Below are 23,099 nucleotides of genomic sequence, written 5' to 3' on the forward strand. Positions count from 1 at the left end.
CGATATCCTTGGCCTGTTGAAAATAGACTGGTGAGGACAACTATTCAATAAGGCAGTATTGCATTTAGCCTAAATTTTCCTAAGTCTGCATCATTCACGTGTAACATACAGATTTCCTCTCCAGTGAATTCACATTGAATTCGTGATGAACCGACTAGTGCACGTTGATATTGACATCAGACCAGAGCTTGGATCCCAAAGCCTTCAAAATAATTGAGCTATGTTCTAGACGGGGGTTCGTTAATTAATGCTGAAAATTGGTCCTCGATTTACGACTCACAAAACTCACATTCCGTGTAGGAAAGGTCGGATGCAACATCACTCGATATGAAAATCTGTCTGAGTGGAAATCCCATCACACAACTGAACCCGCGGATCCCGAGAGACATTCAACTCCTATTAACGATTCCAATCGACTGTGGACGATTTTTGCATTGGCTTGTGCTTTATTCCAGTGGGAATTGAGGGATTGATGCCGATTTGTCAGTGCCTGTTCCCAATTCCAAACCCTTACTGTAGCGTAATTGTCCCTCGTCTCATCTCAGTTGATCATGATGAGCTGAGATGAGCTGGAGAAGTGGAGGGGGATTAGAAACTGCTCCACTGTGAAGGCAGACGGGCGAAGACGTGCATAATTCTTTTTCCGCGAACACTATCCTGAAATAAACGATTCTGGCGTAGGAAGCTGCCTCTTCACCGCCGTTTCCGACGTAACGTTTTCAAGAATAGGGGCTCCGGTCGCTTAATAATATGCTCGGCAGGCTACTTAGTTACCACGACGCCATTTATGCCATCTCCCATTTGGCACGCACACACGACCGCGGTGTTGCAATGACAGATGGAGCTTGCATTTCTTTACCGACGTCCTAACCGTCGTGCGTAATGAAACTGGCTGCCGCAAAAGACTACAACTACCAGCGACCGCGACACTCGCGCCCTGTCCGAGGTTCTGAAAGTGAGCTCTCGCGCCGATGAAGCTGAAGTTGATGATCGGTGCGACCCTTCTCTGTTTTCTATTGTTCTTCGGCTAGGATACTTGTTTCTTATAAAATGTAACACTCTAATAAACATCGTAGCCAAGACATTAGACATTAGAGAGCAGAGCTGCGAGCTTAGCAATTTGCATTGGTGAACAGTTTCAGTTCACACGAGAACAAATACGACTTTCAGCACCAAGGACAGCGCTAACATTTGCTATTTTCAATGGAGCGGCGGGGTTAACAGCCTCGGAGTGACTACAAGCACTGCTGTTCTTGTTAATGTAGCCTGCTGCTTCAGTGTATTGTGTTGACTTCACCTGGTTGAAGAGCAATGCAATTGTAGCATGGAAACATTCAATGACTACTACTGGTGCAATGCCTTCACGGTGACCATGCACCACAGCAGATCTCCCTTTATGGTGCAAAGTGTGTGGTTGATATGGCAGTAGGCATGTCCTAACCTACGACACCAATCGTATTAGCTAATCTGGAACATATGGTGTGTCCATACGGAGATCCCGTCAGTAGCTGTTCAAGAGCTGTACTGTTTCACCACGTACCTGTTTGGAAACACAGCCACGCAGCAGGTCTCCATGGTTCTGCACACTGTGTTGAGAGTGTGAGGGTAGCGCAGATTTCAGAGAAGGTGCCATTGTGAACTATCCCTTTAACTTGCCTGACACAGGAAACAGCTGCGCTCCTTCCTATCAACCTCACAGGGGCGTTGGCATGTTTATTTGGCAGGTTCAGTCACATTCTGATTCAATTAGGCCTACAGTACCACTTTACCAACCAATAAACACATTTCCTACAGCATTCTTAACTAATTTAGTACTATTCACTCAGATGAATCTATTGTGAATTACAGTATGAATTAACAAATGAAGTTTAGATTAATCTCTTGTGAACTACAGTATGAATGGACAAATTAATCTTAATCTCTTGTGAACTACAGTGGGCACATGGAGAAAGATGAATCTCTTGTCAACTACAATATGAATGGGCACATGGATCTTAGATGAATCTCTTGTGAACCACAGTATGAATGGGCACATGGATCTTAGATGAATCTCTTGTGAACCACAGTATGAATGGGCACATGGATCTTAGATGAATCTCTTGTTAAGTACATTATGAATGGGCACGTGGAGAAAGGGTTATAATATGACAGGGATATTTATTGAGCCTTCTGACCACTCAGAGCCTAAGCTACGTACATATTGATATCAGTACAGAAAGGCTGTAATGTTTAAAAGCAGTTTAATGACATCGCACATATTTATTTAACAGAGAGAGAGAGAGAGAGAGAGAGAGAGAGAGATTAAAAGTTTACAGGTGCAGTTTCATACATCAGGAAGCCAGGCCTATGTTTTATATAATATGCACCAGAGACCTGGACATTGCAAATAATTTCATTCATATTAAGTAATTTCTGATTGTGCAGTATGATGGCATTTTATTTCAATACACTAGATACAGTGACGGAGAAATGCACACTATGTATCAAATAGCAGGGTAATGTAGCAGAAATCATAACGCGCAGTGCTAGAGCTGACAAGCAAGCAACCTTTTTTTGGAGTATTATTATTTTTTGCAGTAAATGCTGTGTTTCCATTTTTCCATTTAACATCAATGCTTCGAAGTGTTTATAATACATTGATTTTATAATCTGTACTATAATTATTTGAAACATATATTAAAATGCAACTCAAGAAGACAAACATAAACAAAGAAGGAAAGACATTTGTAACAAAACAAAAAAAATACAAAATTAAATTTCTGGTCCACCTTGAGGAAATCATTCCAAGAGATCCTTCATGTCTCAATTACAAGTGAGATGATTGGCTTTTCTGGGCCCAATAAAGCATGCAGATATATTGGCTAGGAGTATGTTCTTCAGGAGCCTAACTGTTTGGGATTTGTTTAGTTAAACTTAAGTGATAAGAAGTGTCATTCGTGATCTAAAATGTGTGAGAGCAATGAGCGAACACAAAACTGAATGGTTTGGATGCACTGTTGCCTCCCTCTTCCAACAGTAAAAAACTGAATTCAGGCCGTCTCTTCAAGACACCCTCACAAAATTGAGGAAATGTTTAAATACTCAGACCCATTTCAACTAACCACAATTACAAGGACAGAAAACAAAAAACAACAACAAACAAATTAACAAAAACAAAAGACATCAAACATGAAAGGAAAGAGCAGAGCCCCCCATCTGGTCCACCATGATGGAACCTGCCTCACACATCTCATCTCACCCCCCCCGCTAAAGAACCCGCGTTTATCTGACATCTGCACCTCAACTCATCCCCTCTGCCTGAGCATTCAGGATGACCTCAGGCACAGAGCGGGGTCGCATTCAGGATGACCTCAGGCACAGAGCGGGGTCGCATTCAGCGGGAACATCACTGGAGGTGGGCAGAAAAACAAACAAACAAACAAAAGAGAGGGAGAGGAAAAAAAACAGCATACTTCACTGATAAAAAAAAGAAAGAAAGAAAACAGTCTTAATTGTGGAGATGCTCTATTGTTTTTTCTTGCTGAAGAGGCTGAAGCGCTTCTCCTTGTCCTTCTCCTTGTCCTTCTCTCTCTTGCCCGTGCCTGGGCTGGACTCTGTGGTCAGGGTGACGGTGGCGGGGAGCGTCTGGGCTCGGTTGGGCGCCGGGGTGCTCTGGGTACTCGGTGTGGTGGTCTCCACCTTCTCCAGCGACCCCGCGTTCATGATGGCCTGGATCCAGGTGCTCATCTCCTCCTGGGTGGGGGGGTCACAGAGAGGTCAGGGGGGAAAGGTCATCACATGTTAAAAAAAAAACAAAAAAAAACCGGAGGTGTCAGGTATTTTAGCTTCACTTGGCTCTCACTGCGAATAGAATGTATGACTTCCTGATGATTCATTCTTCTTTATGTTCCTTGGTTTTTAACTATAATCTTTGTTTAATGATTTCTTATCACAAGTGTCCATTTCAGGTCACAATAACTATTGCTTGTGTGTACCCATCCATTCCACTTAACTGGTCAAAGAGAGAGAGAGAGAGAGAGGCACTATGTGTTTCTTTGATACAACTATGATACACAACACAGAGTACAGTATCATGCGAGAAAATGATGGAAAGAGACTTACTTCATCTTTGGCTTGGAAGAGATACTCGTTTCCATCTGTGACTCTGTACGGAAGAAAAAGACATCCCCTCATCAAGTCTTGTCATTCCCGTCAATGCCAGGGTCAGGGTTAGGGTATTCTGAGTACCCGGAAGCTCTCGCTACGGCAAGAACGTCTGGGAACCAGCTATAAGAGTTGTGGACACCAATGAGAATCCGGTCGGATTTTCAACTGGATGCTGATTGGCTGGTGCAGATAGTGGGCTGTGTGGAGAGGCTGATCCGGCATCTGATTGGTCACTGGCCACAGATTTCCACTTTTCAAGTATTGCTAACGAGTCCTGCACTCTAGCGAGCTGTCGGCAGCATAACCGGCATACAAGACGCAATTTACTTTGACTTTAAAACACTGACGTTTTTATTACACAAACGGCAAAGTGTATTACCTAAATCCGTTTTTCATATAGTCCTGACTAAACGCTCCTGATGAAATAATGTTCAAAGGCAGCTGGATTTGAAAGGCAGGCTAATGCGCTGGCTCCGCCCCTCTGATCATGTTCTGTTGCGCTTGACTCCAGACCAACTCTGAGCAGGTTCCTCCATGTTTATAATGATGGGTCAGGGTCAGGGTTAGGGAAGGGCTGCACAATTAATCGTGAATTAATCGAAATCGCGATTATGACCTCCACGATTAACTAATCGCAAAAGGCAGCAATTAATGTGATTAATAATTTTGCTTTGAATTGAGTGTGCTAGGACTACACGGACGAATCACAGGCGCTTATTCTGTCTGACCAATCACATGCGTTCCCGCTGAGTGGTTACGAAAAAGATCATGTCGCTCAAGCCCAGCAGGTCATATGCAAACTGTGCAGAGCTAAAGCTATTACTTTGAAATATTAATCGCAATTATTAATCGCAATTCGCATTTTGAAGCAAATAATCGCAATTATTATCTTTTGTCATAATCGTGCAGCCCTAGGTCAGGGCTTCTCCTATCAGTCTGTACCTGAGTTTGAACACATGTTTCTTCTTCTTGTAGTCAGTGGCGACGTCGCAGACGGCGTCCCTCAAGTTGATGGGGACCTCGTTGTGGTAGGGGACGCCCTGGCCCGCGCTCTTGTTGTCTTTGTAGAAGCCCATCTCCTGGCCGTTGATCACGCAGTAGACGTTGTGCCAGGACCTGAGGAAGAGGGCGCAGCCAGTCACCGCTAGCCGAGTCCGGCTCCACGGAGGGAGGTTTTTGGAGATAATCCCTCTCATTGGCGCCGCTGGAATTGAGTGGCGCCAATCAGATTTCACCCCCCCCCCCCCCCCCCAAACGCTATTTGGCAAGGCCGCCGTTAGGCCGTTTAGCGGCGCACCAGACGACTGTGATTGGTTACAGCGTTTCTTCCCCCCTATTTCAGATAAGGGGGTGCAGCCAGACCCAGCACCAACCCGGAGGGTGGAGACAGGTCTGGCCGTGAGCGACTCCAGCTAGCCTGACGTAGTGCTACCTCTGCCTCCAGTGGCTGATCAAACAACCAGACAGAAGGCAACGGTGGATTTTCAGCCATACAAAAACACTATATGTAATATCTACTGGATTGATCATAAAGATCCAACATATTGGTCCTGGTTGAACCTGGCCCCCTATTCCAGTTTAAAGGTGCAGAGTAATTCCAGCAGAGCGCACGCGTTCCACTTTCTTTTTTTTTTACGCTACAACGTTCGTATGACATCATACCGGCTCGAGGCCTTTTTGTTGTGCCCCTCCCACTCGTGCTTGCGGTGCAGGAAGCTCTCCAGCTGCGAGGACGCGGGGGCGGAGTCCTGGTTCTTGGCGGGGAGTGTGGAGGACTGGCTGCCCTTGGAGCGCCGGCCGGTCGCAGGGGAGGGGGCGGGGCTGGGGTCCTTGGAGCTCCGCTCAGCCACGCCGTTCACCATCTCTCCTCCGACCATGCCCTCCTGAGAAGAGGAGAGAGAGAGGGAGGGAGAGAGAGAGAGGGAGAGAGGGAGGGAGAAAGAGGGAGGGAGAGAGAGAGGGAGAGATTTAGGGAGAGGGAGAGAGAGGGAGAGAGAGAGAGGGAGAGAGAGGGAGGGAGAGAGAGTGAGAGGCAGAGAGAGAGGGAGGGAGAGAGAGGGAGGGAGAGAGAGTGAGGGAGAGAGAGAGGGAGAGAGAGGGAGGGAGAGAGATTTAGGGAGATGGAGAGAGAGAGGGAGGAAGAGAGAGGGAGAGAGGGAGGGAGAGAGGGGGGAAGAGAGAGAATGCTTCAAGTTCATTTACATTACAGTTTCTCTACTGTACATGTGCATAAATCCTTTTTGGTACCAGACAGTTTCCAAGTACTATTGTTAGGGATGCCCCAATACCATGTCACTGTCCATACCTGTTCAGAGTATTAAACTATTAAACACGCACGCGCACACACACGCGCGCACACACACGCGCGCACACACACACACACACACACACACACACACACACACACACACACACACACACACGTTATTACTGCTGACTATCTGTTCAAATCAATACCCATCTGTATACCCCCCGTCACCTGTAGTGTGGCCCTACATGTCAAATCAAGCATTAAAATCCCACATCGTCAAGGACTGAGAGGGGTTGGTCTTCCAAAGCAACACATTCATGATGTTTCTCAGTAAATTTTCTTTGCTTTAATGCCATTATGAGATCATTTCTCATGTTTTTCTTATGAGAACACCTGGCATCAGTATCAGTGCATCCATAACTACCGTAACTTGTAAATATTCAGTAAGTAAAAAAATAAAAATAAAAAAATAAAATAAAAGGTAATCTCAGATGTGCTTAATTTATTTGCTTCATATATATTATATATATATTACCAGCCTTGGCTGTTCATCAGAGTAGCTTCTGATGGTTAGTTAGGCCATTCAGTGATATTGGTATGACACATCTGAGATTAATTTACGGTACGTCTCAGCACTTAAAACTCAGTCACTTCACGCCACCCAAAAACACATTACCCATCAACCCCTTCACTCCACCCAAAAACACATTTACCCATCAACCCATCTGGTCTCAGAGGACAATTTTCCAGCTCCTCAGAGTGTTACGCTGTAATGATGAAATCCCAATCAATGTGTGTTAGAGATACTGAGTCCTCTTCACGGACAAAACCATCAACTGCAGTGGTAGAGCATCTGTTTGGTATAATGACTTTCTACAGCAAGATACTAAAACTTCCCATAAACATATTGAAAAACAATAATCACAAAGTACACATAGCAATGCGCATCATGCTTCTTCAGCCGAGATCAACACAATAACACAATTGGTAGTTCAAATCTCTGAAATAGATTAAGCTGCACATGAAAATGAAAATACTAATGTTCACATCAAATGGACCTGGATTCTTGGACTGATTCAAGTTTGATTCAAGTTTGATTCATTTGATTCAAGTTTGATTCATTCCTGGGCGTGTGTGTTGTGGTGTGGGAGCAGCGGCTCACCCGGGGAGACTCCTGGTCTGACGGCAGCCCGTTCTGCTCGCCTTCCCTGTGAAGAACAAACACAGAAAGAGGAAGTCAGCGATGTAACAGTGGGTTGCTACGGTTACCGGCTATTCCAGTACGCAATGGCTGCGTGCTGATAGGATGCATCCAGCAGTACGCACTGCCAACCTACACCCCAAACACACACCAGTACATCTCCACACACACTCTGACACTAACATCCAAACATACATAAACACACACATACACACGCACATGCACGTTCACACACGCACAAACACACACACACACACGCACACAATCACACACACAAACACAGACACACACCACACACACACACACACTGCATTCTGTGCTGTTTTCCTGACCTGTGCAGTGAGCTGGTCTCCTGGGTCAGTACAGGTTCTGGTGACGGGGGCTTCCTCCTCTTCTCCTCCTCCTCCTGCAGTCTTCTCACTTCCAATAACTCCAACTGCCGGGAGCAGAGACCACATGCTCAGTCCAGGAGCAGAGACCACACCCCCAGTCACTCCATCACTGACACAACACCCCCAGTCACTCCATCACTGACACAACACCCCCAGTCACTCCATCACTGACACAACACCCCCAGTCACTCCATCACTGACACAACACCCCCAGTCACTCCATCACTGACACAACACCCCCAGTCACTCCATCACTGACACAACACCCCCAGTCACTCCATCACTGACACAACACCCCCAGTCACTCCATCACTGACACAACACCCCCAGTCACTCCATCACTGACACAACACCCCCAGTCACTCCATCACTGACACAACACCCCCGGTCACTCCATCACTGACACAACACCCCCAGTCACTCCATCACTGACAACACCCCCAGTCACTCCATCACTGACACAACACCCCCAGTCACTCCATCACTGACACAACACCCCCAGTCACTCCATCACTGACACAACACCCCCAGTCACTCCATCACTGACACAACACCCCCAGTCACTCCATGACTGACACAACACCCCCAGTCACTCCATCACTGACACAACACCCCCAGTCACTCCATCACTGACACAACACCCCCAGTCACTCCATCACTGACACAACACCCCCAGTCACTCCATCACTGACACAACACCCCCAGTCACTCCATCACTGACACAACACCCCCAGTCACTCCATCACTGACACAACACCCCCAGTCACTCCATCACTGACACAACACCCCCAGTCACTCCATCACTGACACAACACCCCCAGTCACTCCATCACTGACACAACACCCCCAGTCACTCCATCACTGACACAACACCCCCAGTCACTCCATCACTGACACAACACCCCCAGTCACTCCATGACTGACACAACACCCCCAGTCACTCCATGACTGACACAACACCCCCAGTCACTCCATCACTGACACAACACCCCCAGTCACTCCATCACTGACACAACACCCCCAGTCACTCCATCACTGACACAACACCCCCAGGCACTCCATCACTGACACAACACCCCCAGGCACTCCATCACTGACATCACACAGTCCAGGAGCAGAGACAACACCCTCAGTCATCACTGACTCAGCACTCTCAATCAGTCTGGACTAAGTTACTCCATCACAAGCACTGTCAGTCTCTCTGGACTAAGTCACTCCATCTCAACACTCTGTCTCTCTGGACTAAGTCACTCCCTCACTGACACTCAGCTGACCGCACTGCTGCTGTTTGTTATACATGGTAGTGATTGGTTCGTTGTGGTGGTGGTGATTATATTTCCTGTAGTTTTGTAATGCAGACCTCAATCCCCAGATGGTGGACAATAAAGTTAGATAATGTATATTCCGAAATGTTAATATTAACTGGTTAGTCATCATTTAAAGGTGTGTGGTTTGCCGGTTGCCGTACCGTAGTCAGGCGCTCCAGCGCAGAAAAGCGCTCCTCCCAGGTGGCGGCCGACTTCTCGAACGCCTCATGTCTCTTGATTAGCTTCTCCACCTCGTCCACGCTCTGCCCCATCTCCCGCCCCGACAGGTAGGGCTCCTGCCCCAGCAGCCACGCCTCCGCCACGCCCGCGTCCCTCGAGAACTGGTGGACCTCCAGAACTGGAGAGGAGATAGACAGTCAGGACACATCACAGACGGGCTGTTGGAAACAACTTCTAACATGTCCCATACCGCCGCCCCTCACCCCACAAAAAATTGTTGGAATGATGAATGAGGATGACGCCTCAGAATAGGGTTACGGGATGGTCAGGACAGGGTTACGGGATGGTCAGGATAGGGATACGGGATGGTCAGGACAGGGTTACGGGATGGTCAGGACAGGGTTACGGGATGGTCAGGATAGGGATACGGGATGGTCAGGATAGGGTTACGGGATGGTCAGGATAGGGATACGGGATGGTCAGGATAGGGATACGGGATGGTCAGGATAGGGTTACGGGATGGTCAGGATAGGGATACGGGATGGTCAGGATAGGGATACGGGATGGTCAGGATAGGGTTACGGGATGGTCAGGATAGGGATACGGGATGGTCAGGATAGGGTTACGGGATGGTCAGGATAGGGATACGGGATGGTCAGGATAGGGATACGGGATGGTCAGGATAGGGTTACGGGATGGTCAGGACAGGGTTACGGGATGGTCAGGATAGGGATACGGGATGGTCAGGATAGGGTTACGGGATGGTCGGGACAGGGTTACAGGACGGTCGGGATAGGGTTACAGGATGGTTGGGATAGGGTTACGGGATGGTCGGGATAGGGTTATGGAATGATCGGGATAGGGTTACAGGATGGTCGGGATAGGGTTACAGGATGGTTGGGATAGGGTTACGGGATGGTCGGGATAGGATTACGGGTTGGTCGAGAATGCAGTCAAACATTATCCCCAGTGCAAATAAGGTCATGACCTCTTTGCGAGGCTCCTTGGGTTACACCCTTACCCTAAAACTACACAATGCGCCATCCTGTGATGTAATTATGACTACGAAGGCCCTATTTTCCTGCTGGGGCTAAGTGCTAAGGTCATCACCAAACTTGCAATTTTCAAACGTCTTCACTGCGCACCAAACCTGACGGAGCCGAGAAATATTGAGTTTGCGACGGACAAAACTTAATCTTTAGCACTCAGCACCCGCACGAAAATAGGGCCCTGAGTGTTGAAGAAGAACACAAGGGTTCACAATTCCTTTTGGTGCCCTGCATTGTCTAGTTGTGGAGGTACTTCATTTGTAGTTCACATTTAAGAGACTGGAACTGTACATGTAGCACAATGGTAAATGGTGAATGGACTGCACTTACATTTTACATACTTTTTTTCCAAAGCGCTTTGCAATGGCCTCTCATTCACCCACACATTCACACACCAATGGCAGCAGCTGCCATGCAAGTTGCTAGCCTGCTCATTGAGAGCAATTTGGGGTTCAGTGTTTTGCCTCAAGGACACGTCTGACATGTGGACAGAAGGAGCCGGGATTCGATGATTGGACAACCCGCTCTACCTCCTGAGTCACAGGTGCTAAGTGCAAATATGTTTATTAATATACAAACATTGATTCAAGAGGATGTATTGATATACTGCAAATTGAGGCCATGAGGGCAAAACATGAAAACAAAGAACATAGCATCTTACTCAGTCTTAGCCACTCCCATCTGTCCTCCCACTTGTCAATCATCTCTTTCCTCTTGTCAGTCAGCTGAAGTAGCTTATCTTTGATCTAAACAGGGCAGAAATACCACATCAAAACCTTTAATATGTCCTTGCAGCTTATTTTTGATCTAAAGGAGGCAGAAATACCACTTCAACATCTTAATATGTCCTGTTTTGTCCCTAAATGAATAATGTGTATGATGTTGGCTTGGCATTGGCACAGACCTCCTCTGATGCATAGTGCTTCCTGGCCAGCAGAGCCTTGCCCAGCTCTATGCAGGCGGTGAAGCTGTCGTTGCGGGCGTCGATCTCCGCCTTGATACCCTGGTGGTTGTTCATCAACAGTTCCACAGAGGACACATCCCTGTGTAGCAATAAACACACACACACACACACACAAGCACACACACAAGCACAGCAAACTCAGCTTGATTTTTGCTGACAACACAACAGCTGCTTCTTCACCCCTTATTTGACAAAGACATTTTTACAGCGTGGAACGATATTGAAAGTATTACTGTACAGTATAAACGGGATTTAGAGAACCACATTTCAGACTATTTTCAAAATAAGAAAAACTAATTACTAAAAACTAATTACAAAAGTACATTAAAGGTTTAAGTGAACCGTCCTTTTAAATAACACCTAGGACGTGGCGCTATCTACCTGGGGTTCTCCTGGGCCTTTTAAAGAACACCTAGAACGTGGCGGCATATCTACTTGGGGTTCTCCTGGGTCTAGAATGTGGCGGCATATCTACCTGGGGTTCTCCTAACACCTAGAACATGGCGGTGTATCTACCGGGGGTTCTCCCAACACCTAGAACATGGCGGTGTATCTACCGGGGGTTCTCCTTACACCTAGAACATGGCAGTGTATCTACCGGGGGTTCTCCTAACACCTAGAACGTGGTGGTGTATTTACCGGGGGTTCTCCTAACACCTAGAACATGGTCGTGTATCTACCAGGGGTTCTCCTAACACCTAGAACATGGTGGTGTATCTACCGGGGGTTCTTATAACACAAAGAACATGGTGGTGTATTTACCGGGGGTTCTCCTGGGCCTCGATCAGGCGGATGACGTCCTCCATCCACAGCATGAGGTCACGCACCATGCTGAAGAAGCGGAACTTGTCGCCTGTGTCCAGGAGGCGGGCCCGGCGGCCGTCGCATGCCTCCAGCAGGCTCTTCCACGCCTCCAGAACCTCGCTCTCCCGCCGCTGGATGTCGTCCGCCTTGTCACCGGCGTACGCCGACTGGAGACGGACCGCGTCCTCCTGGAGTTGCCTCACCTGAAGGTCAAAGGTTAAAGTTATGTAATAATAATAATAATAACAATAATCTGGAGTTAACTAAGCCTACAGTAATATTTATATGTATCTATTTAAATAGGGACAGTGCATATTTGGCTAACTTGGCTAACTTGTTACTTGGCTAACCGTTGGAAGGTTGATGTCAACCAGCATGTCCACCTCTCAACAGTGTATTCATCTATAAGCTATAGATTTATCGATCGGGGATTTCTACAGGAATTCTATACAATTATAGAGATTCCATAGAATTCCCCAAAAGTGTGTCATGTCATACAATCTTTTATGTCAACCAAAATGTGTTGGCGGGGTGAGACCCAACACACCTGTGTCCCCAGTGCCTGGATGTCGTGCTCGAAGGTGGTGTGCATCCTCTGCAGCGTCTCCACCGTGTTCTGGTCCCGGCCCAACTCCTCCGGCAGCTTCTTCTGCTTGTCCAGGATGCGTCCCAGGATCTCCTTGGCGTCGTGGTAGAACTTGTGCAGCTCGTAGGAGGCGGCCAGGATCTGGGTGCGCGTGTCGATCAGCTCCAGCAGGTCGGCCCACGCCTCGTTCAGCCCGTCCTTCCACTCCGCCACCGTGGCGGCGTCCGTGTGGCCGGCGTTGATCAGCTCGTCCGCCAGCCGGTTGACGGCGTCCACGCGTTCCTGGCCGATGTTGCCGGTGTCGCGGGCGAACTCCCTGAAGCGCTCCTGCAGCATCTGAGCGAGGGGAGAACAACGACTCGTCACTCTGAGAAAATCTACTGTGTCACAAACTAGTAACTAGCATAGAGAATTACCGTTCCATATCATCAACTATGATTCATTGTGTATCATAACCATGAGCTCTTTAAAGATACACCGAAAGGGACGTTGGAGAACATCTTGCTTCCGTACTTTGACGTATTTCTGCCTGAAACAGGCTGCAAGGGCGGGACATACGTTTAGATGAATTTAATTGGAACGTTATCGAGCGGGCGGGATATTCAACACTTGAGGCTGCAGAGTAGTTGACGTTTTGATTGACAGGGTGGATGTTGTGAGATTATTGGCCTAAAATCTAAGGTACCTGGTGTCGTAATTGCACATGACCTACCATTTTCCAGGAAGTAAGAAATTATATACTTTGATATAAGATTACAACAAAAGTAGAATTTTGTAAAGAATTTTGGCATACATCGTTGAATAGGTGAACACTATGACCAATTATGTGATCCAAAATGGGACAGAATGCTTTTTCATTTCTGTGCGACCTTAAAGCCCTCCACTGTTGGTCAGACACTGGGGCGGAGTGTCTTGAGATATTTACAGGGGGTTCAACTCTCTCCTCTGTTGACATACCGTCACACCATCCAATGGCTAGCTTTCTGTGGTGAGTCACGTGTGTTTAGGATTGAACCTTTCTCTGTTTAAGGCCGGTTCTAGAGTAGCCAGGAATAAACTGTCTTTGGAGGAGCCCAGAGCAGGAGAGACAAGAGGGGGAGAGACCAGAGAGGGAGAGACCAGAGAGGGAGAGACACAAGAGTGATAAAACAGCACGGGAGAGACCAGAGAGAGACATCAGAGAGAGAAACACCAGAGAGGGAGAGAACAGAGAGGGAGAAACCAAAGGGCAGGACCAGAGAGAGAGAGAGACCAGAAAGGGAAGGACCCAGACTTACAGTGACGTGTTTGTAGTTCTGTCAGACTTACGGTGACGTGTTTGTAGTCCTGTCCCTCACCCTGTCAGACTTACGGTGACATGTTTGTAGTCCTGTCAGACTTACAGTGACGTGTTTGAAGTCATGTCCCTAACCCTGTCAGACTTACGGTGACATGTTTGTAGTCCTGTCAGACTTCAGTGACATGTTTGTAGTCCTGTCAGACTTACAGTGATGTGTTTGAAGTCATGTTCCTAACCCTGTCAGAGTTACGGTGACATGTTTGTAGTCCTGTCAGACTTACGGTGACATGCTCGTAGTCCTGTCCCAGCTCGTGGGACCCGGCCACCACCTCCCGCTCGGCGATCCACTGCTCCAGGTCGTCCACCTCCCGGTTCAGCTGGAACAGACGGAACCTCTCGTCCAGCTTCCCCCGGCGCTCCTCCGACAGGTCCTTCAGCCCCGCGTAGAGCTTGTCCACCTGCGACTGCCGCATGCCTATCCTCTCACTGCACGCAGAGGCGGAGTCAGAATACCAATCCCAGAATGTCAGAAGGATATATCAAATTCAACTCGTAAGCCTTGTAAGGAGCAGGGGGTCAATTCAGTTTCGTTTGAGCCGATTCAGGATATGAAGTGAACTTTCGCTGTTCCAAAATGTTGTTTGTATTGAGTTTTTTAAATTTGTCCATTTGCATGGTGTACTGTACACACGAGTGCTTTGGAAAACCGTGCGCTGGAAATGGGTTACAACCGCCCCCCTGAGTCAACAGCAGGGAACTGGGGCCATAGTCCTCAAGACCATGTAGGCCACCACTTCGCTGGTGATATCACGTCAGTTTCTGTGAAGATGACGGAAACACACCTGTTTTGGAAAGGCGCTGGCTGCCTATTAGGACGCTATGGCTTAGTGAAACAATCTGATATCAGGTGGTTTTAATGAGTTTTTAATTAGTTTTGACAATGTGGCTAAAATCAATGAATGCAGCTTTAAATATATTTATTATATTTTGCATCGGAGCTAGAGTGTGCAGCAACTTCTTTCATCATATTGGTTTCCGTCACAAACAGAGGCCAGTATTGGAGATGCTGCAGGGCCAGTACCCTCTGTCTAATGGAGGAGCCACTAACGCCAGGCTGTGGGCTCTCTCTTCCCACCCTAACGCCAGGCTGTGGGCTCTCTCTTCCCACCCTAACACCAGGCTGTGGGCTCTCTTCCCGTCCTAACGCCAGGCTGTGGGCTCTCTCTTCCCACCCTAACACCAGGCTGTGGGCTCTCTCTTCCCGTCCTAACGCCAGGCTGTGGGCTCTCTCTTCCCGCCCTAACGCCAGGCTGTGGGCTCTGTCTTCCCGCCCGTCCGCTCACCTCTCCGGGTGTCCGTCTGCCACCAGGCCTCTGCTGGTCTTGGAGAGCTGGTGGACAGTCTCGGCGTAGTCCTCCACCGCCTGCTCCACCGTCTGGTGCTTCTTCAACATGGCCACCGAGCTCTGCTCATCCTGGAGACAACACACAGTACAGCCCCGTCACTTCCCTGTCAGCCAATCACAACTCTGCTCATCCTAGAGACAACACACAGTACAGCCCCGTCACTTCCCTGTCAGCCAATCACAACTCTGCTCATCCTGGAGACAACACACAGTACAGCCCCGTCACTTCCCTGTCAGCCAATCACAACTCTGCTCATCCTGGAGACAACACACAGTACAACCCCGTCACTTCCCTGTCAGCCAATCACAACTCTGCTCATCCTGGAGACAACACACAGTACAACCCCGTCACTTCCCTGTCAGCCAATCACAACTCTGCTCATCCTGGAGACAACACACAGTACAGCCCCGTCACTTCCCTGTCAGCCAATCACAATTCTGCTCATCCTGGGAACAACACACAGTACAACCTCGTCACTTCCCTGTCAGCCAATCACAACTCTGCTCATCCTGGAGACAACACACAGTACAGCCCCGTCACTTCCCTGTCAGCCAATCATAATGCATCTTGTTACAACATGACCATGATAATACTGCCTGAAAGTCATGTGTTTAAAAAAAACATTATATGACATTACAGTCATTTAGCTGACGCTTTTATCCAAAGCGACTTGCAATAATTGCATTTAACGCAGGAAGTCAGTGTGCTACTACTCACCAGAACTCACAAGTGCATCTCCTTTCTAAAAAAGTGACTAAGACTATCTAGTGCTGAAGGCAAAGTGCAAGAGTAGCAAACTATAAATACAGTAGGCGCTTAAGAGGGAGGATCCTGGTGGGACTTCCTGAAGAGGTGACAACAAACAATACAAACACACACAAGATCACTTTTCTAACGGTCACAGCACACCACCTTGATCTCCTCGGATATCACAATATCACTTTTCTAACGGTCACAGCACACCACCTTGATCTCCTTGGACATCACAATATTACTTGTCTAACGGTCACACCACCTTGGCCTTCTCCTCAGACATCACATTATCACATGTCTAACGGTCACACCACCCTGGCCTTCTCCTCAGACATCCCAATATCACATGTCTAACGGTCACAGCACCTTGGCCTTCTCCTCGGACATCATGTACAGCTCCTGCTCGCTCATCCAGGCCTCGGCCTCGGCGGCGTCGAAGTAGTACTGCTGGGCGGCGTGCGCCTCCTCCAGCCGGCCGTGACGCTTCTCTGTCTCCTGGATCATCAGGCGCCACAGCTGCTGCAGGTCTGCCAGGCGCTGGCGGATGGCGTCGGCGCTGGGGCCGTCCTCCTTCAGCAGGCTCTGGCTGCGCTCGAAGATGTCGTCACAGCGCGGCTGGTGGCCCTGGATCTCCTTCTGGAGGGTCTGTTGTCGGCGAGCACGGGGGGGAGAAGACGAGTCAATGACACTTTACCTTTTTACATTTGATTTACATGAGGGTCGTTTAGCTAGCAGTCACTTTTATTCAAAGCGAATAACTGCATATAACATAGGTAGTCAGTGTACTACTACTCGCCACAACTCACAAGTGCATCTTCTTTCCAAACAAGTGACTAAGACCATGATCTAGCGCTAAAGCCAAAGTGAAAGAATAGCAAGATATAAATACAACCTTTCTACTTAATCACACTATTTCGTCCCACTCGTCTGCTGTGTGTGATGCTGTTGCATCTAACTGGCTTTTGGATACGACTAGAATTTGACAGAAGTCTCTTGCACATCTGAATCTCAGTCACAGGTGTGTACAGTAGGTGAGTAGACACTATGAGGAAACAGGAACACTGTCGCACTCCATCTTCACTTGCTCAACAAATCCACTTTAATGATATACTTTTTAGTTTTGGTATATGTTCTATATCATTAAATTGGATTTGTTGAGCACAAGTGAAGACGCGTTTGCTCCTGTTTGCTCATATTGGACCTCTGTAAGGGTGATTGTGATTGTGATTGAGCACAAGCGGTTTGGGAAGTGCTCTCACCTGGTTCTTCTTGATGAGCAGTTGAACAGTCTGGAGGTTGTGGCCATGATCTGTCGAAGTTGCAAGTGGCATTCTCTCTTCGACCCAAAGCTGTTGAAAAGCCCCCCCCCCAAAAAAATCAGTTAATCTCTGCAATAAATCAACATCCAAACAATGATAAAGCTGTAAATAAAGCATAGGAAACCTAAAGCGGAGTGCTAACCTCTAACCCTTAACCTCTAACCCTTACCCCAGTCTGGCATAGCCAGGCTTGTCTCCACACTGGAGAAAGGTCTGGCTGCACTCATTATCTTTCTAGGATGGGGGAAAGGTTCTTTAAACCAATCACATTCGTCTTGGGCAGAGCGGTTGCTGGGTTGTTGTTGTTTCACGCAGTCTGGATTGGCTGACCACATGAATCGGTGCCACTGATTGGGCAGTAATAAACGGATGACAAGGCTTATCCCCAAAAACCTACATCCGTCGAGTCAGACTACCCTGACCCTAACCCTAACCTGAACCCTGACCCTAACCTGAAACCTGACCCTAACCTAAACCCTAACCCGAAAAAAAAACGCCTGGAGAAAACAGAAAACAAAGCGGGAGCGCTCACAATCTCGTCCTCCACATCGCGGTTGAACTGGTGGATCTCTCGGGACGCCACCAGGAAGTTCTTCCTCTTGTTCAGCGGGTCCAGCAGCTCGCTGAACTTCTTCTCCACCACCTGGCGCCGGCTGTCCACCTCGTCTGTGTCCCGCCCCTCCTGGCTCAGCGCCAGAACCTGGCTCTGCAGCTCCACCACCTCCCTCTGGCGCACCTCCACCTGCTTCTCCAGCATCTGGACACAGCAGGGCCGACACTCGGATCAAAACAAACACACTCCACCTGCTCCTCCAGAATCAGGACACAGCAGGGCCGACACTCGGATCAAAACAAACACACTCCACCTGCTTCTCCAACATCTGGATACAGCAGGGCCAACACTTGGATCAAAACAAACACACACACACTCCACCTGCTTCTCCAGAATCAGGACACAGCAGGACCGACACTCGGATCAAAACAAACACACTCCACCTACTCCTCCAGAATCAGGACACAGCAGGTCCGACACTCGGATCAAAACAAATACACACACACCTTCCTCTCCAACATCTGGACACAGCAGGATAGACACTCGACAGGTTCCTCTTTCACACACACACACACGCACGCACACACACACACACGCAGGACTACGGCCTAGATGTATGACGGCACCTGCTGTTTCTTGAGCAGGATGTTGACGCTGGTCAGGTCTTTGCCGTAGTCGTCTGATTGGATCTGGCCCTCCATCCCGCCCAGCCACTTGTCCAGGTCGGCGCAGCTCTGGGTGAACAGCTCCGCCTTGTTGGCGTCGAACAGACACTGGGCCTTGGTCTGGGTGGTGGACTCCAAGTCCTCCCACATCGTGTGAAGGGCGGACATCTTCTCCCTCACCACGGCCTCCGTCTCTGGCTTCTCTGACACCAGCTGCGTCCCGTCCTGGGGATGTAGAGGAAGGAGAAGGGTCAGTGTGACGGGCGTCACTGAGCGGCTTCTCAGTACCGCTTCCATACCTGCCACTGGGCTTTACCTCCGGGCCTTTGACCTACAAACACACATCTCCACCACTTCAGCCAGCTAGGCCGTCTAAAACCAGCAGCATGGTGGGATTTCAACCGAGGATGTGATATTCACCTCGGTCGAACCAGTTTAGAAGCAGAGCGGTGATGCTGACATTATGCAGAATTGATGTTCCCCCTCCCATCAAATACTTTCTTCCACTGTATCTCAACCCCGCATAAATCCATCGTCAAGATCACTCAAGTCTTATTTTGTCATGAGATCCAAGGATGCTTTACAGTACATAGTGACAGAGAGACAAGTCAGACAGACAACAAAAACAGACCAGAAGAAAAATAACACAGAGATTAACTAGCTAAATAACCAACTAACTACTGTTACTAACTAACTAACTTACTAATTAACTAACTAACTAACTAACTAACTAACTAAATAACTAACTAACTAACTAACTAGCCTAACTGATTAGCTAACTAACTAACACAATACTAGCCTTCTCGATCTTGTCCAGCCACTCCTTGTTGGACTGCAGCTCGGCCATGAAGGCCTGGTGTTTAAGCCACTTGCTGTGGAGGTTCCTGGCCTCGTCGTACGACATGTCCTGCGCCGTGAGCATCTTCTCATTGATCCACAGGGACAGCTGCAGACACACAACAACAACAACAACAGGCTATTGGTACTCTGTATTTACTGGTCAATAAAAGAAACCTGCTTGTTCCACAAACATGGAATGTTAGTAAGATCAATGCACTGCTGTCAAATTCCTTCCTATTCCTATTATATTTCAATACTGGCTCCCATTGAGACGTCGGTAGCTGACCTCCTGACAGTCCTGTAAGAATTTCTGAAGGTCCCGGTTGTCCTTCAGTTTCATCAGCAGCTCAACCGCTGCCTCGCGGTTCTTCCTATGCCTGGGCAGAAGGTTCAGAACCACAGAGGAAAATGTTCAGAACCACAGATTGAAATGTTCAGAACCACAGATTAAAATTTTCAGAACCACAGAGGAAAATGTTCAGAACATTCATGTGTTCAGATGGAAAGGCTTGTTTGTAAATTGCCACAGCTGTACCTGCGTTATGATATAAAATGTCCTGTTTCAGGAAAGACATTCTTGGACAGTTGGAAGTGTTGAAACTACAGTAGGACCCCACTCATCCGAACTTCAGAGATCCGAACCTCCCGGTCTACCGGACAGGCTTAAAAAACTTTTTTTTTTTTTTTTGAGCCTGCTATCTGGTTACTGGTGGGATTTTCATTACAGTACTGTATCCTACTGTGAATAAAAACAGAACTGTATGTAGACCTACATGTTGCCTGTAGGCTGTAGCCTACTGTCACATTTAATTTCTTGTCGAGCGCAAAACGCAAACGAGTCTGCTGCACGAGAGCTGCATTCCTTGGTACCCAGAAAGTGCGTCAGCAACCTGAAGCAGAGGAGTATCGAGTCATTTTTCGTTCCCAGTTAACGGACTTCAGGAACACAGACGTGTTGTGAGCATGTAGATTAGTCTACTAGGCCTACTGTATTTGTTAAATAATAGCCTACAGCCTAGGCCCCGTTAGCCTACATTGGTTGTTTAGACACGACAACTTGTCTGTCATTTCATTTATTTATTTATTGATTATCATTTGCTCTAATTGTTCTAATGTTGGGTTGTTTTTAGGCTGTACCATTTGGTCTGAGAATACAGTAGCCTGTCGATGCAGCGTAGGCCTCTTGAGAATGAAGTACTGTATTTGATCAAAGCATGCACTCAAGTGGAAATTTGTTTATTTTATTCTAGGCTACTGTAGGCCTATTAAAGGCTAGGCTGTATGAGTTTAGTTGGCTATTTGATTGCAATTTTGATGCATTTTCACAAGTAATTAAGGGTATTTATCGGTCTATTATGAGTCTATATGAAACAAGTACCACTTATTGAATTTGGTGCATTTTAACATATGTTTCAGTCATCCGGACATTTCAGAGATACGAACGACCTTCGGTCCCGTTGGGTTCGGATAAGTGGGGTCCTACTGTACAGTATAAATTGTCGCTATAAATATAATTATTAACTGGTGCCTTGATCAATACTCATTTTGATCAATACTCAAACATCTGTGGTATTAATTGTGGAACTCAGGGTACCCATTCTGCTTCCCAAAGCTTACCAAGTATTTAGCTGCTCTTCTAATCAGTGTTTTACGGCGGTAGGTAAGGAGTGTACCTGTCGTCGATAGAAGCGGCCCTCTCTTGGATGCGCTCTGCATTGATGTTGCTGTCGCTGGCCAGACGCCGGCCGGCCTCCACCACGCCGTTGATCTTCTCTTCGTTGGCGTCCATAGTTGTCATGAAGTCCTCTTGTTTTTTGATCGCCGCTTCTGCCGCCTCCAAGGTAATGGGCATCTCTGTGTGGGCCAGGACATACTCCTGGAAAACACCGTAGACAGAGTTTAGTGGAAGACCTCCCTAAAGTACCAAGTCTCACATGAATATTGTGAAAAGCTTCACTGGGTTTGCCCAGTACAATTAAACCAGCAGTACTTTCTCAAACATGCAAACTCTCTGGTAATTCAAGAGCACCTCAAATACTTCAATTATTTAATCAAGTATTTGATCCAGAATTATATTCATAAGCACCAAACTCAGACCATGGGGGTATGTTCTTCGATATGTTGCTATGAATGTTTTCACTAAGAACTAGCACCATTACATTAAGATAGAAACAATACCAATACAAAATAGTATGTTAAATCTGTGATGAAATGGCAATTTCAAAATATCTCCAAAATGGGTTATCTAGCAAAGACTGCATCAGCTACAAGACTGAATTCTTGCATGAGAGAGCACCTTGAATTATCTTGACACTTGAGCTACACTCGCAATATGAGTCATGTTGCGTTTGTTCTTGCGAGTACCTGGTTGTTGAGGAAGGCCTCAGAGAGCACCTTGAATTATCTTGACACTTGAGCTACACTCGCAATATGAGTCATGTTGCGTTTGTTCTTGCGAGTACCTGGTTGTTGAGGAAGGCCTCGGCCTGTTTGGTGTCTCTGAGGAACAGTTGGTAGGCGTGGGACTGGGACAGCAGGTTCTGCCGGTTCTCCCACATCTTGTGGAGCTCGTTCCAGCCGGTGTCCAGTGCCTGCAGCCTCTGCCGGAGGAACATGTACTGGGCGTCCGTCTGTCCCTGGGTCACCATCTCGCCCATGTCCCGCATCTTCTGGTAGTCCTCCTCATAGTTGCGGATCTCGTTCTTGATGCCCTCGTGCTGCGCCAGCAGCTTCTCGGCCTCGGCCAGCGTGTTGGGCATGTCCTCGGAGGCGATGGCGGTCTGCGTGCGCGACAGCCAGGACTGGAAGTCGTCCAGCTCGCGCAGGAACTGCTGCAGCTTGCTGGCCTCGCCCAGCGACTCCTCCCGGTTCCTCAGCGTGGTCTTCATCTCCTCCCACACGGCGGTGATCTCGGCCAGGCGGCCCGTGATGGCCCTGGCCTGGTCGGGGTGCTCCTCCGCCAGCCGCTCCGCCTCGCCTCGCAGGTCGCCCAGCTTGTTCTCGATGGCGGTGAGGTCGCGCTCCATGCCCGTCAGCTTCCGCTGCAGCGCCATGACGCCCGTCAGGTCGTTGCCCAGCTCCTGGGTGGACTCGATGACCTTGGTCTTCTCGCGGATCCAGGACTTGGTCTCGTTGCACTCCAGGTGGTAGTTCTGGACGCCCAGCGCAGAGTTCAGAGACTCCTTCTTCTGGTCCACCAGATCTCTGAACTGGCTCCATCTGGGAGAGAAGATGTACTCAGACCCAACACCTTAAACACACGATCTCTAAACTGACTCCATCTGAACAAGAAGACCTACCCGTACTTAGACTCAACACCTTAAACACACGATCTCTAAACTGACTCCATCTGAACGAGAAGACCTACCCGTACTTAGACTCAACACCTCAAACACACGATCTCT

General features: G+C 48.1%; 1 protein-coding gene across 5 annotated transcripts in view; it reads right to left on the reverse strand.

Annotated features, from left to right (window-relative positions):
• Positions 1 to 2,223: 2,223 nt before the first annotated feature.
• Positions 2,224 to 23,099, reverse strand: part of LOC311311517 (spectrin beta chain, non-erythrocytic 1-like) — a 36,873-nt gene continuing 15,997 nt past the window's right edge. The window contains exons 14-34 of one of the 5 annotated variants that reach the window (XM_084441254.1): positions 22,158 to 22,914; positions 21,369 to 21,571; positions 19,982 to 20,072; positions 19,655 to 19,801; positions 18,817 to 19,080; positions 18,170 to 18,394; positions 17,578 to 17,667; positions 16,685 to 16,963; positions 15,503 to 15,633; positions 14,441 to 14,645; positions 12,842 to 13,216; positions 12,253 to 12,497; positions 11,431 to 11,569; positions 11,188 to 11,272; positions 9,459 to 9,655; positions 7,931 to 8,034; positions 7,560 to 7,605; positions 5,809 to 6,029; positions 5,089 to 5,262; positions 4,102 to 4,144; positions 2,224 to 3,732 (exon numbers count right to left, since the gene is read on the reverse strand). In XM_084441254.1, coding sequence (XP_084297380.1) covers positions 3,505 to 3,732; positions 4,102 to 4,144; positions 5,089 to 5,262; positions 5,809 to 6,029; positions 7,560 to 7,605; positions 7,931 to 8,034; positions 9,459 to 9,655; positions 11,188 to 11,272; positions 11,431 to 11,569; positions 12,253 to 12,497; positions 12,842 to 13,216; positions 14,441 to 14,645; positions 15,503 to 15,633; positions 16,685 to 16,963; positions 17,578 to 17,667; positions 18,170 to 18,394; positions 18,817 to 19,080; positions 19,655 to 19,801; positions 19,982 to 20,072; positions 21,369 to 21,571; positions 22,158 to 22,914 — 4,249 coding nt within the window. In that variant the 3' untranslated portion in view covers positions 2,224 to 3,504. Of the gene's footprint in view, positions 3,733 to 4,101; positions 4,145 to 5,088; positions 5,263 to 5,808; positions 6,030 to 7,559; positions 7,606 to 7,896; positions 8,035 to 9,458; positions 9,656 to 11,187; positions 11,273 to 11,430; positions 11,570 to 12,252; positions 12,498 to 12,841; positions 13,217 to 14,440; positions 14,646 to 15,502; positions 15,634 to 16,684; positions 16,964 to 17,577; positions 17,668 to 18,169; positions 18,395 to 18,816; positions 19,081 to 19,654; positions 19,802 to 19,981; positions 20,073 to 21,368; positions 21,572 to 22,157; positions 22,915 to 23,099 lie in introns of all 5 variants that reach the window. The other 4 variants (XM_084441252.1, XM_084441253.1, XM_084441255.1 and 1 more) reach the window with 4 other exon arrangements.

Source organism: Borostomias antarcticus (assembly GCF_949987555.1).
Source record: "Borostomias antarcticus genome assembly, chromosome: 7".
NCBI lineage: Eukaryota > Metazoa > Chordata > Actinopteri > Stomiiformes > Stomiidae > Borostomias > Borostomias antarcticus.